The sequence below is a fragment of the Saimiri boliviensis genome, chromosome 4 (genome assembly GCF_048565385.1).
Source record: "Saimiri boliviensis isolate mSaiBol1 chromosome 4, mSaiBol1.pri, whole genome shotgun sequence".
NCBI lineage: Eukaryota > Metazoa > Chordata > Mammalia > Primates > Cebidae > Saimiri > Saimiri boliviensis.
The window spans coordinates 134,238,143-134,250,070 of NC_133452.1; the positions used below are offsets into that span (position 1 = coordinate 134,238,143).

The 11,928-nt window shown below is 52.2% G+C and overlaps 2 protein-coding genes across 4 annotated transcripts; one reads left to right on the top strand and one right to left on the bottom strand.

The window, feature by feature from the left end:
* The first annotated feature begins 1,406 nt into the window (after positions 1–1,406).
* Positions 1,407–7,352, top strand: RNF39 (ring finger protein 39). Its single transcript, XM_003944839.4, has 4 exons — positions 1,407–2,115; positions 3,826–3,848; positions 4,059–4,150; positions 5,929–7,352. The coding sequence occupies exons 1-4, from the start codon at positions 1,753–1,755 to the stop codon at positions 6,507–6,509; spliced, it is 1,059 nt and encodes a 352-aa protein (XP_003944888.3). The 5' UTR covers positions 1,407–1,752; the 3' UTR covers positions 6,510–7,352.
* PPP1R11 (protein phosphatase 1 regulatory inhibitor subunit 11) lies at positions 7,289–10,428 on the bottom strand. 3 transcript variants are annotated; one of them, XM_010332857.3, is made up of 3 exons: positions 10,337–10,428; positions 8,903–9,011; positions 7,289–8,501 (listed from the first exon to the last, which is right to left on the bottom strand). In XM_010332857.3, the coding sequence occupies exons 1-3, from the start codon at positions 10,379–10,381 to the stop codon at positions 8,299–8,301; spliced, it is 357 nt and encodes a 118-aa protein (XP_010331159.1). In that variant the 5' UTR covers positions 10,382–10,428; the 3' UTR covers positions 7,289–8,298. The 3 variants fall into 3 exon arrangements, with proteins under 3 accessions (XP_010331159.1, XP_003944892.1, XP_074254464.1); XM_003944843.4 differs by having other exon boundaries at positions 10,095–10,386; XM_074398363.1 differs by lacking the exon at positions 10,337–10,428 and adding an exon at positions 9,366–10,019.
* Between the last annotated feature and the right edge of the window lie 1,500 nt (positions 10,429–11,928).

Genomic DNA, 11,928 nt, shown 5'->3' on the forward strand with positions numbered 1-11,928 from the left:
ATAACTATAGTCTTATGCTTGGGTATCTGTGCGCTTTATGAGCACTGAGCTGGAAGGGCTGTCCCAAGATGAATGTACCTGTGTTTGTTTGTGCAGGTTTGTTTATCGGGGTGTCATATTTGAGTGTCTCCCTGATAAGTATGAGGGAGGAAGAAGAAGGGTGCCTGGAGGGGGTGCCTAATGAAGTCCTGCTGCTCCATAAAGACTTACTGCTGTTATACTGTTGTTCTTATTAATAACAAAACTAATGATAGGGTATCTGCCTCTTTGCCTGTTTTCTTTGAGCATGTCCATCTGTTCCTAAATAACACTGGACATTTATCCCAGGGATATTCGGTGTGTATGAGGCTATTCAAACACAGGATATATATCTGTGGTGTTTGTATTACATGAGTGTTTTCATCTGCAGGTTTACGCACATCCGGGCATTTGGACATTGATGGATGCAGACACATGTTATGTAACTGTGGGTGATCATAGTTGTAGACTTCTGGATGTTTACTTATGCACAAAGCCCATGAGTATCCAGTCAGCTAGACCTGGCATTGAAAGGGTAAAGAAGCTAGGAAGAGGCGGGAGCAGAGAGGAAGAGGATAGGTGGGGAGAGGAGCAGGTAAGGAGAAAAAGAGAGAGATGGAAGTGAGGAATGAAGGCATAAAGGAACATCAGAAAAAAATCAGGAAGCAGGAGGGAGTCCCAGGGATCTGCCAGCGAAAAAGGCAGGGTTGAGTCACAGCAAGAGCACAAGTCAGAATAAGACTGGGGTAGGCTCCACTTCTGGTCATTCCCTTGCTATGTGACCTCGGCTATTCCAGCTCCTTGAGCCTCAGTGAACTACCAGAGTGGAAACAGAGAATACCGGGTACACTCCAAAGAAGGAGGGAAAGATAAAAATGAAAATAAAAACACACACAGGGAAAAATAGAGAGAAAGGATCAGAAAGAGAGACCCAGGAAGAAAGTAAGGAGAGCCCCTGGGAGCTGGCCAGACGTAGAACGGAGACAGCTCTGCTCTGACTCCGAGGCCGAGTGTGGGCGCCTGCTCCCCACCCCTTACCCTAGAGCTTCAGAGTGCCCTTAAGCCCTTAATAGGTAAGGAAGGAAGACGGAAAGGCGAGAGGCACCGGGAATGACAACCACACATCAACACTCAGAGGCTTGCCAAAGCCACACAAACCAGGATCTGTGCTTCCGGGCCCCCAGCTCCCAGAGGTAGGTGTGCCAGCCACCTGGAATGACTCATACCTTGGCAATGTGGGCGCACATGCCAAGAGCGAGCCTGGCCACCCGGCCCATGCGCGCACCACATGCATAAAGTAAAATTGGGGCTCTTGTGGGGGGGTTCACAGAGGGCTACCCTCCCTCTACAGGGCTACCCCGTCCCCAGAGCGCCTTCTAGTGGCAGCCTCTTAGGCTCGGGGACCCAGGTGTACTATTCTCCCCTCCCTCCTCCCCCAAACCTTACTCGGGAAGCGGGAGAACCAGATGAGGCGTTGCGCAAGACCTGGTGTTTACCTCCCGCGGGAGCCTCCTCCCTCCCTATAAAGCCTGATGTGGTGGAGAGATTGGCCGAGACTGAGACTGGTTGAAGAGAGAGGCAATCCCAGGAGAGGGGCGGAAAGCGGCAAAAGTTAATGCGGGAGTCGGAGAGAAGGGCATCTACACAGCAAGCAGCAGGGGCGGCCCGCCATCTGCGCGCTCGAAGGCGATCGCGGTGGTCGCGGAAAGGGCGGCGTCCAGATCCCGGCTTTCCATGGATGCGCCCGAGCTGGGCCCGGGGCTGGTGGAGCGTCTGGAGCAGCTGGCGACGTGTCCTCTGTGCGGGGGCCCCTTCGAGGACCCGGTGCTGCTGGCGTGTGAGCACAGCTTCTGCCGCGCGTGTCTGGCCCGTTGCTGGGGGACCCCGCCGGCGACTGGCACAGAGGCTTCCCCCACCGCCTGTCCCTGCTGCGGCCTGCCGTGTCCCCGCCGCAGCCTGAGGTCTAATGTGCGGCTGGCGGTGGAGGTGCGGATCAGCCGCGAGCTGCGACAGAAGCTGGCTGAGCCTGGGGCCCTCGCGGGGAGACGCCGAGGGGGGCGCATCCCCACCATGGGCTGCCTGGACCCGCACGGAGAGGTGAGGCTGGGCGCGCGTTGCGAGTGCGGAGTTGTTGGTGTAAGGGGGAGGTTCCTGGGTTCCCGGGGGAAGCCGGGAATGGCACCTCCGGAGCCGGGGCCCCTGTGGAAGTTTAGGCAAAGGATGGGGTGGGGAGAGAAAAGCAAAGGATGGGGGGGGGGCGAGGGCTGACCCTGGCTCCTCAAAGTGCGAGGCGCCGGGAAGGACGGATGCCTGAGTCTTGTGAGAGGGGCTGGGGAGAAGAGATTGGGGAGGCAGAGAAAGGGTACTGGTTGGAACGCGGAGAGCCCTGGAGTTGCCGCGAAGAGCGCGGGAACTGCAGGAGTTTTGACAGGGCCGCTGCAGGCGCCTGGGAGGAGGAGAGCTGGCGGAGGGGAGGGAGCGGCGGGCGCAACGGGGAGCCGACCCAGGCGAGGTCGAGCGGGGGTCTGGGAGGATGGTGGGCGAGGGCAGAATATGCTTAGAGGAGGGGGAGTAGGAGGTTGGGCCGGTTGGTGGGTGGCGGAGAAAAAGCTGGAGAGGGGACTGATCAGAGGATGGAGGAAGTGGGGAGGGGAGCGCAGATCCAAACGCCCCTATAGCGTCGCGGGGGTTGGTCCGGGACTCTGGCTCCAGCTAAACTGTGTGTTGTTTGTTATTGTTATTTCGGCTCCTCCCAGGGCCCCAGGCAGGAGCGGCGACGGGTGGAGGCGAGGTGCGGGAGAACCAGGGCGAGGGTCTCTGGCTCCTCTCCACATCTCAGTCTTAACACCCACCTAACCCCGCGCCTCTCCTGCGTCCCGGCTTCTTGGCCACCAACAAACCCCATTCCCTTGCCCGACCCCTGGGCGTCTGAGATTCCTGAATGGCTTCTCCCCAGCAGCCAAGCTCGTCTTGGGTCTTGCTTCTGCCCTTTGAAGTCTTCATAGACCTAATTAGTCTGAGTGTAATTGGCACAATTAGGCAAATTGTTTCTCTCCCCCTCTCCACCTTACCGGCCTACTCCAGCCATCAGCACTGGACAGTGAAGTGGAGGGGTCGGCATCCCAGCATTCGGAGGGGAGCATCCAGCGCCCTCTCCTGGCTCCCATAGTACTCTGCAGATCTGCTGGGCTTTCAGGGACACACTCAAGCCCAGCTGCCTCCCTGGCCGCGGTCCAGAGACACAAAGCAAAGGGCCCAATAAATGCCACTGGGCTTTTACTGCAAGAGAGGAAGCAGCTTTATTGTAAGGCTTTTATATACCAACTCTTAGCCCAAGGACTCTGGGTGTGTATTTGGTCTGTGTGATGGAGGGTGGAAGGGACAGATGTTTTTCTGGGACGCACTGGGGAAGACAGATAAGGATGGAAGCACTGAAAGAGACAAAGAATGGGACTGAGGAGGCAGCAGAGGAAGGCAAGGGCTCTGGGGACAAGAAACAGGCATGGATGAGGCTGGGAAAGGAGAATTGAGAACCCTTGGGGAGTGGAGACGGGGAGGACAGTGCGGATGGAGTTAGGAGGATGAGGGAAAAGTGATGGGGTTAGAGGAAGGAGGGATCATGAAAGGTGAAGGAGGAGAATGAGAGGTAAAGGGGCACAGCGGGTAAGGAGGCGAGATCAGTCTGAAAGGTAAGGAAGGACACTGCCAGCTCAGACAGAGCTCACCTGGGGAGGGGGGAAGATAGGGAAGGATGCCCACAGAATGAAGCCCAGAGCTCACATCCATGTTTGTTTCTGCCCATTCTAGGATATGAGGAAGACGTGGAGACGGTGAGTTCTGCTTTTACTGTTCTTTCCTTTTCACTAGCAGCTACCATAGCCATCATGTTCCTACTGGGCCCACATCTTTGTTCCCATCAATAGGCAGGTTTTCTGGGGGTACGGCCTCTCCCTTCTTCCTCTAGAGATTCGAGTGAGGTATGTGTGGGGGGCATTAGCATCAGAGGGCTGATTTGCTGACCCTGCCCCTCATCTCTCTAGATTTGAAGTCCCAGCACCCAAGTCACCTACTCCGGAGGATGATCTCCCTGAAGATTACCCAGTGGTCAAAAACATGCTTCATAGACTGACAGGTAAGGAGGGAAGGGAGGGAAGGGAATTGAATGAGAGTCTGCGTTAGATTTTCTCCCTTTTAGCCCTAAAAAAGATCAGGTGCTTTTTGATGTCTCCATTAGTTTCCTGGTACTGCTGTAATGAAGTACTATAAAATAGGTGGCTTAAACCACTGACATTTATCTCAGAGTTCAGGAGGTACAAGTCTGAAATCAAGGTGTCGGCCGTGTTGGTTTCTTCTGAAGGCCATGAGACAGAGTCTGTTCCCTGCCTGTCTCCTGCCCTCCGGTAGCCTCACATGTGCTTTGGGTGACAGATCTGCACATTTTCTTTTGTATGCATTTGTCTGTGCCCAAATTTTCTCTTTTTGTAAGTCAGCAATCTGTATTAGGGGCCACCCTAATGACCATCATTTTAACTTGATTACCTCTCTAAAGATCCTGTTTCTTTCTTTCTTTTTTTTTTGAGACAGAGTTTCGCACTTGTTACCCAGGCTGGAGTGCAATGGCGCAATCTTGGCTCATTGCAACCTCCACCTCCTGGGTTCAGGCAATTCTCCTGCCTCAGCCTCCTGAGTAGCTGGGATTACAGGCATGCGCCACCATGCCCAGCTAATTTTTTTGTATTTTTAGTAGAGATGGGGTTGACCAGGTTGGTCTCGATCTCTTGAGCTCGTGATCCACTCGCCTCGGCCTCCCAAAGTGCTGGGATTACAGGCTTGAGCCACCCACCGTGCCCAGCCAAGATCCTGTTTCTAAATAAGGTCACATTCTGAGGTTTGTAGGACTTCAACCTATCTTTGTATGTGTGTGTGTGTGTGTGTGTGTGCGCGCGCGCGCGTGTGGGGAGGGCACAATTCAGCCTATAACAATGTCCATCCTCGACTCCTCATATTCCAACCATTTTCCCTCTTCCTTTTTCATACAGTAAACAACAGCTCCCTGAAGGTTAGGTGCCTCCCAGGAAATCTCTGCTTCCACCACCTCTCATCACTCCTCTCTGGAAGGGGACCCTAGCATCTCCTTGACCCTTCCTTCCTCGCTCACTCCCAAGAACAAGGGTGCCCTCCACCCTTCTTTAAACCACCTAGAGAAGATGGTTCCTCCTCTTGGTCATCCATCATCTCACCTAGTCCAGATTGCTTCTGGTACCCCTAATTCAGAAATCTTTCTTCAAAGCACCCCATACATACAAGATCAATGGTTCTTTCTTTCTGGTCTCTGGTTATCACCACTTGCCCTCCGCCTCTTCCCCACACCCTCTATAGAAATAGGCCTGTCCACCCCCGCCTATTCCAGTGGGTGGGTGGTCTGGTTTCTCAGGATACCTTGGATTCCTTCCTGTGCCCCTCCCTGCCACTTGAGGTTCACTTGAGTATCAGTATGCCTTTCTCTTTAGATGAGCCATCCCCATTTTGCTGACCCAGCTCCCATGCTCCACCCCAGATGCTGCAGATTGAGGTATCAGTCCTCACTCCTCCCTCGAAGTCAGATCAGCCTCACTCTTCCTCCCCCAACCCCACAGTCTCTCCTTTGATCTTCCTGATGTGCTCCCCCAACCTGGGCCAGTATGATCCTTCCCCAAGTTCAGTTCTACAGAAGTGGTGTATCAGAGCAACGTCCCATATTGCCCAGGCCTGCTCGTCTTATGCCTTCCTTCTTTTTGGTCCTTTTGAGCTGTTGTGGGGTCACTAGCACTCAGTCTTTTACATGCTCTCCGTCGACTATTCTCCACCCTACCCCACCTGTGGTTTAGAAAACTCTCTCATGAGGTCCTCTCCCTGCCTCCCCCTCTTCAGCCGACCTGACCCTGGACCCCGGGACCGCACACCGCCGCTTACTCATCTCCGCCGACCGCCGCAGCGTCCAACTGGCTCCACCAGGGACGCCCCTGCCCCCTGACGCCCCCACGCGCTTCGATCAGCTCCCGGCTGTGCTGGGCGCGCAGGGCTTCGGGGCCGGCCGCCACTGCTGGGAAGTGGAGACTTCGGACGCCGCCTCCTGCAGAGACTCTTCTGGGGAGGATGAGGACGACGGGGAGAGCCACTACGCTGTCGGCGCCGCCGGGGAATCTGTGCAACGCAAGGGCCGCGTGAGGCTGTGCCCTGCGGGGGCCGTGTGGGCCGTGGAAGGCCGCGGCGGCCGCCTGTGGGCCCTCACGGCACCCGAGCCCACCCTGCTGGGCGGCTCCGAGCCCCCGCCGCGGCGCATTCGCGTGGACTTGGACTGGGAGCGGGGCCGCGTGGCCTTCTACGACGGCCGCTCACTGGACCTGCTTTTCGCCTTCCAGGCGCCCGGTCCCCTGGGGGAGCGCATCTTCCCGCTGTTCTGCACCCGTGACCCTCGTGCCCCACTCCGCATTGTACCAGCAGAAAGCTGAGTCTTGTCTCCAGCTAGAAGTCTGGCCCGGCCACTGGCCCTGTGGCTGCTTCTTTTTGGGCGTGGAATTCCCTTCTCATTTCAGGGAGCTCATTCATACGCCCATTGTAGGAGTATTAATACCAACCCACATTTTTCCCCCAAAATGATAAGACCTCAGCTGGCCTCCAAGTTTTCACATCCCTGCTCAAAACCAAATCCATTCCTGTTCCCTGGCTCTGAGGATCTTCTCTCCCCTACAGCTACTACAGTATTTCCTGACTTCCCTCCTTCTATACTATTCTAGGCCTGCAGTGGGGAACAGGCCCTCCCCAGAAGTACCGGTAAAGTGACTGCGTTTCCTACACAGAGGCTCTGCTAGTCGAATACTTAACTCCCACTCTTGCCTCTCTTAGCTCCAAAGAAGGGTTCAGGGCCTTCCCCACAGATCTAAGGACTGGGCTACCCTGCCTGTCCACTGAGGTTTCTCCTAAAGCAAGAGGCTTGACCCTGGTCTGGGCCCTGTGATCCTCTAGGAAGCTTCATGACCCTTTAGGGGGATCAGGGGGTGGGGACAAGCTAGTTCCCTAACCTCCTATGACTGCTTTCTATGCTCACAGCCTTTTTTCCATAAGAACTTTCTTGAAACTTCTCTGCGCACATACTCTCAGAAAGAAACCAACGGTGCTACTTCCCTTCTCCCCTCCTCAACCTGGGAATACTTCAGACATCCCCAAATTCATCCTTGTGTATAGTCTCACGCCCTTCCCCGTATGTATAAATGGGCCCATATTTAACACATTTTGTGATTTTAGGTTATTTATTTTGTGCATCTGTGGCAATAAATGAGATCTCAGTGGTGGTATGGATTTGACTGATCTCTGCAGTTGTGTATGGCAAGAAGGACTGGAGAATGAAAACCAGATCCCAGTAAGGGGTAGGGAGGGCCAAGAGAACTGAACATCTGGACTGTAGAGAAATCAAAGCCTAGGAAGTAAGAGGTAAGAGTGTAGTACAGGGGATATACCCCCATCTCTTTGCTCCCTCCCTTTCCCCCCAGGTCCCTGGGACTGTATTGGATTTGTCTCTGAAGGTGAAAACCAAAAGGCTGAGTAGATAGTTGGCTCTAAGTGATCAATCTCAAGCCAGCTTTGTCAGAAATCCTAAATCACAGGAGAAGGGTGGGAAGAAAGGATATGATCATTTCTCGTTCCATTTTCCATTAGAGGTGAGAATGGCAAGGACCTCTCTTCTAACTCCTCTTGAGGGCATGAGGAGGGTTAGCAAAAGGAGAAGGGCTGGGAGCCCTGAGGTCTCCTGTAAGACCTCATATCTCACAGGCAAGAACTAAGAATTGGATTAAATATTTCAGTGGGATAGCTCTAAACCAGGATTAGCAAGCATAGCTAGGGTGCGAATTCCTGGAATCTGACTGGGACCCTGGCAGTGAAAGCTGGGATTGTTGAAAACCCAATTTAAGTGTTCGCTACTCAAGTTGAGAGTGCAGGGCCAGGATAACTAGATCCCAGGACAGGCAGTTTGGCAGTGAGAACAAAAGGAAGAGACTGGGACCAGGGTGCCTAGATCCCTCGAGAGAGAAGGGTGAGTACTGGGAGGAAAAATGAGGACTAGGGGAACCCAGGAGCCTGGGTTCTGGAATAGCAGCAAGTCAGAATTCCAGGATCTCTGTCCACTCTTCTCTTCCTCTTCCCTCTATCAGGCAGAAGAGAGGGAAGGAAGGGGCTGGAGAAGTAGCCACATGGATACATTCAGGGCCAGACAGACACAGGAATGGTGGGGGAGAGAGGAATTTAGTGCTGCATTGGCCCTGGTGGGGGCTGGGAAGGGTCAGGAGGCTGGGGAGGGGTGGTGGGGGTCGGTCCCAGGGACGCACGACGCCGTCCTTTGCGGTGGCCACGTACACAGTGTGTATGACCACAGCCCTCTTCTTCCTCCTCATCACTTTCCGTGGAGCTCTCACCAAAGGCCCGAGGTTTCTCATAAATACAGCAGCCTGGATTTAGAGGGAGGAGCCCAGTTAAAGAGGAAGGGCAAGATGTATAATCAGTTCCATTTCCACTCAATGTCAGTGAAAATTTCTATTTCCTCCTACCTTCCAGGATCCAGCTCCCCCAGGCCCACCCTTGGGACTCAGGCCCCAGCCCACTTGCCCTCTTAGAGAACCAAGAAATCAAAGCCCCACTTCTGCCACCTCTGATACTTCTTGCCGGCAGACCTAGGCAATTCCAATTCTAGCCCTTCCCTACCTCTTTCCCTGATACCAGAGAACCACCAAAAAAGTGACAGAATTATAAGCATCTGGAGGCTTCTGGAAAGCCAGTGGATATGCGTAGATACAAGATATGCCGAAGGGAGCCAGAACTCCAGGGCTACCGTGGGCCCACAATTACTCACATTTTGATGAGCGGCGGCCCATGTGTTCATTGTCCACAGTGTCACTTGTCCATTCCACCTTTTTCTCTGGCTTCCGTTTCCGAAGTTTGATGGTAAGGCTCCGGTTCTCCTAGAAGGTTAAGGATGGGCATACCTATCTAGTTCCTACCTACTGACCGTTCCCACTCCCACCCAAGGAACCTATTCTCTTTTCTTCTTTAGTTCAATCAGTACCATAGACATAGCACCGGAGGAGCTGAGACAAGATAAAGCAGAACAGGTCTTTTACCTCAGGGAGTCCCTTGAGGAATAAGTATTATTTCCTGTTCGTATACCACCAGTATAAGAGAATTCAATTCCTAACCTAGGGAAGGTCCCAGCAGCCCTTCAAAGGAAAATATAATCCTTGCTGTTTCTCTGTCTTCCTCCCCAAATCATCCTTGGTAGTATTAATACATGAAAATTATTTTTCAGTCCCCAGTACCTCATCTTTGATTTCCTTTCCTTTTTCCAGATCCTGTATTCTTTTTCCCATTAAAAAAAAAAAAAATTCTCAAGTTCCAGCCCTCTCTACCTCTTATCCACCTAGTCTCTTGCATCCTGGCATCTCTAGTAGTGAGTATTACTAATCTATTAATTAATAAACTCCCTTTAATCCAAGAGTATTAAGTCCAATGCAACCTTCTCCCTTTGAAGGCAACTTAACGTGTTTTTGGAAAAATATTTCTTGTTTCTCCATTTACATCTTCGCTCTCCGATTTCTCAAAATTCCTGTTTTCATCTCCTTTTCCTGTTTCCTTATTCCTGTACTTCCTTTTACATTCATCCATTCAACAAATATTTATGATAAGTATTGATAAGTTGGCCTCCAACCATGTTATCTTACACTACCTTTGATTTCCTCCCAACATCTTCCTGGCTCCTTAACCCTCAATTTCCCATTCGTTCATTACTTATACACATAACCACTACAAGCAGCGTACATCCATATCCTAACTGTACCTCCCTATTACATGTCTCTTGACCAGCCTCCTGCACCACCTCTGCCACTCCAAAGAGCTCCAATACCTTCCGATTCTCCCAGCCCCAGATATCCAACCCCACACCTCCCATATCCCCAGGCCCAGCTCCTCCAGCAACTCTTCTCATCCCTGTCCCCTCCCTCCCAGTATCTCCCAGACCCCTAAACAGCACCGCCCCCCGCCTTTCTCACGGGCTCGGTTGTCACGGTAACCGTTGTCTCAGTGACGGTCTCGCTCAGCCCAGCCCCTGCCTCGGCCATGGCTAAGGCTCACGAGAGGGACGAGAGGAGGAAGGCGGATGAGACACCCTTCCCTTTTTCTGTCTCTGAGGTCTAAGAGAAGCAGTATCGGATTCGGACTGGTAGTCAGGATCCTCCACCTTCTTTTATCCCCCCTCCTCCCGGGCCTCTGCTTCTCCACCCCTCGGGATAACCTGGCCAACTCCACTTCCGGCTCTCTGCTTCCGGGTGTGACGCATTCTGCGGTCCTCCTTTTTCCCTTCCCCGGCACCAAATGCGTCAAAGCGCAGGCGTCGCTGGATTAGTTCCGCCGTAACGTGCCAGCGCGCAGGCGCCGCAAGAAAGAGAAACAAATTTGGCGGAAGGGGTATCACTGCGGGTATGGGAGGCGGGGCGAGAGTCACGGGCCTCTCGGGCTCGCACAGCTAGAGGAAGCAGGAGAGGCGCCCAGATGGGTACGGCCGGGCCCGAAGCTGCATAGTGGGTGTGGCGAGGGCGGGGTGTGTGTGCATAAGCTGAGTCCTGCCGCAGTCCGTTTATCCTGCCTGGGTGAGTGGACGGGCGAGAAACTTGAGAAGCAGTATAGAGCCTATCGTGGCCTATTTCTCTTTCCTTGTTGTTTCGTCTGGGTTTCTCTAATGAAAAGGGAACTTGGGAGCAGTTGGAAGCACACTTAAGACTCAAGCGATGTGGGTCCTAGCCCTCGCCCTGTGCCTGTAGGTGTTTGAGCAGGGCAGTTAAGTGCACGTTCAACGTGGGTTTTTTTTTTTGTTTTTGTTTTTTCCAGTCGCTGTGCTGCGCCTTGAAGATGGAGGCGCGTAAGACGCTTAGAGCCTGACTTTTAGCTCCCAGTCTAGTAGGAAACATAGGCAAGCTGAAAACTGACAAAAATATGAAGTATAGGGGCATTAACAAATGCCATGTCTGATCTGTAAATCTGAATTTAGTTACTGCCAACATACTCATTCTCTCTGGGGTGATGAGTAGGATGAAGCAGAGAAATGGTCATAAATTACAGTATAGGCCATTTTATAAAGATATATGCACATTTCTTAAGAGGGCAAAAGAAAGTGGTAAAACAAGAACCAGGAAGGCAGACAAGTAGGTTTTAGAGAGGAGCTTACAAAGTTGTAGATGTGTGCACTACAGGAAATGGAGTTTTGTACTGCTTGGATCTGAGGGAGTGCCAGATGAGGCTTGACAGGTAAGCAGTGGTTATATGCAAGGACCTGAATGCTTTGCTAAGAAACTTGGGCTTAATCCAGTCAGTGTTATGGGCCAGAGAAAGGCTTAAAGTAGAGTAGAAACATGAATAGGTTTGTTTCATATTTCAGGAGTGGGTCAGGAAAGTCAACTGCTGCAACAGTTCAAATGTACAGTGGGAAAGATTGCCCTGCCCATTCTCCAGGTTGCTGTCACACAAGATAGCTATGTTTGAGAGCTCTGAATATATATAAAGGGCCACACAATTATGTGATAATTATTACTGTAACCCCTTGGTCGCCATTTAAGCCCAACAATGCAGAACCTAGTATGTATTTCTTCCCCTTGAAAGTTTTTGGTCCAAACAGAAAACAGCAAGACAGTTCAGCATATCTAGTATAGTCCATTAAGAAAAACCAAACACATATATAGCACCACACATACATAGAGCCACATATATACACACAAGCACAGATACACCATATAATTTGGTTATCTCTGTGGCGTAGGATTCCTTGTGACTTTACTTTTTCTATCTTACTATATAAGAATCTATTATAATATACAGTTGATCCTTGAACAA

Excerpts from the sequence above, each read along its gene's own strand:
- PPP1R11 (XM_003944843.4), bottom strand. The coding sequence starts at position 10,163 with ATGGCCGAGGCAGGGGCTGGGCTGAGCGAGACCGTCACTGAGACAACG. Across the intron at positions 9,012-10,094 it reads TTACCGTGACAACCGAGCCC|GAGAACCGGAGCCTTACCAT; the intron begins GTGAGAAAGGCG and ends TTAACCTTCTAG. Across the intron at positions 8,502-8,902 it reads GGGCCGCCGCTCATCAAAAT|GCTGCTGTATTTATGAGAAA; the intron begins GTGAGTAATTGT and ends CTCTAAATCCAG.
- RNF39 (XM_003944839.4), top strand. The coding sequence starts at position 1,753 with ATGGATGCGCCCGAGCTGGGCCCGGGGCTGGTGGAGCGTCTGGAGCAG. Across the intron at positions 2,116-3,825 it reads GCCTGGACCCGCACGGAGAG|GATATGAGGAAGACGTGGAG; the intron begins GTGAGGCTGGGC and ends TGCCCATTCTAG. Across the intron at positions 3,849-4,058 it reads ATGAGGAAGACGTGGAGACG|ATTTGAAGTCCCAGCACCCA; the intron begins GTGAGTTCTGCT and ends TCATCTCTCTAG.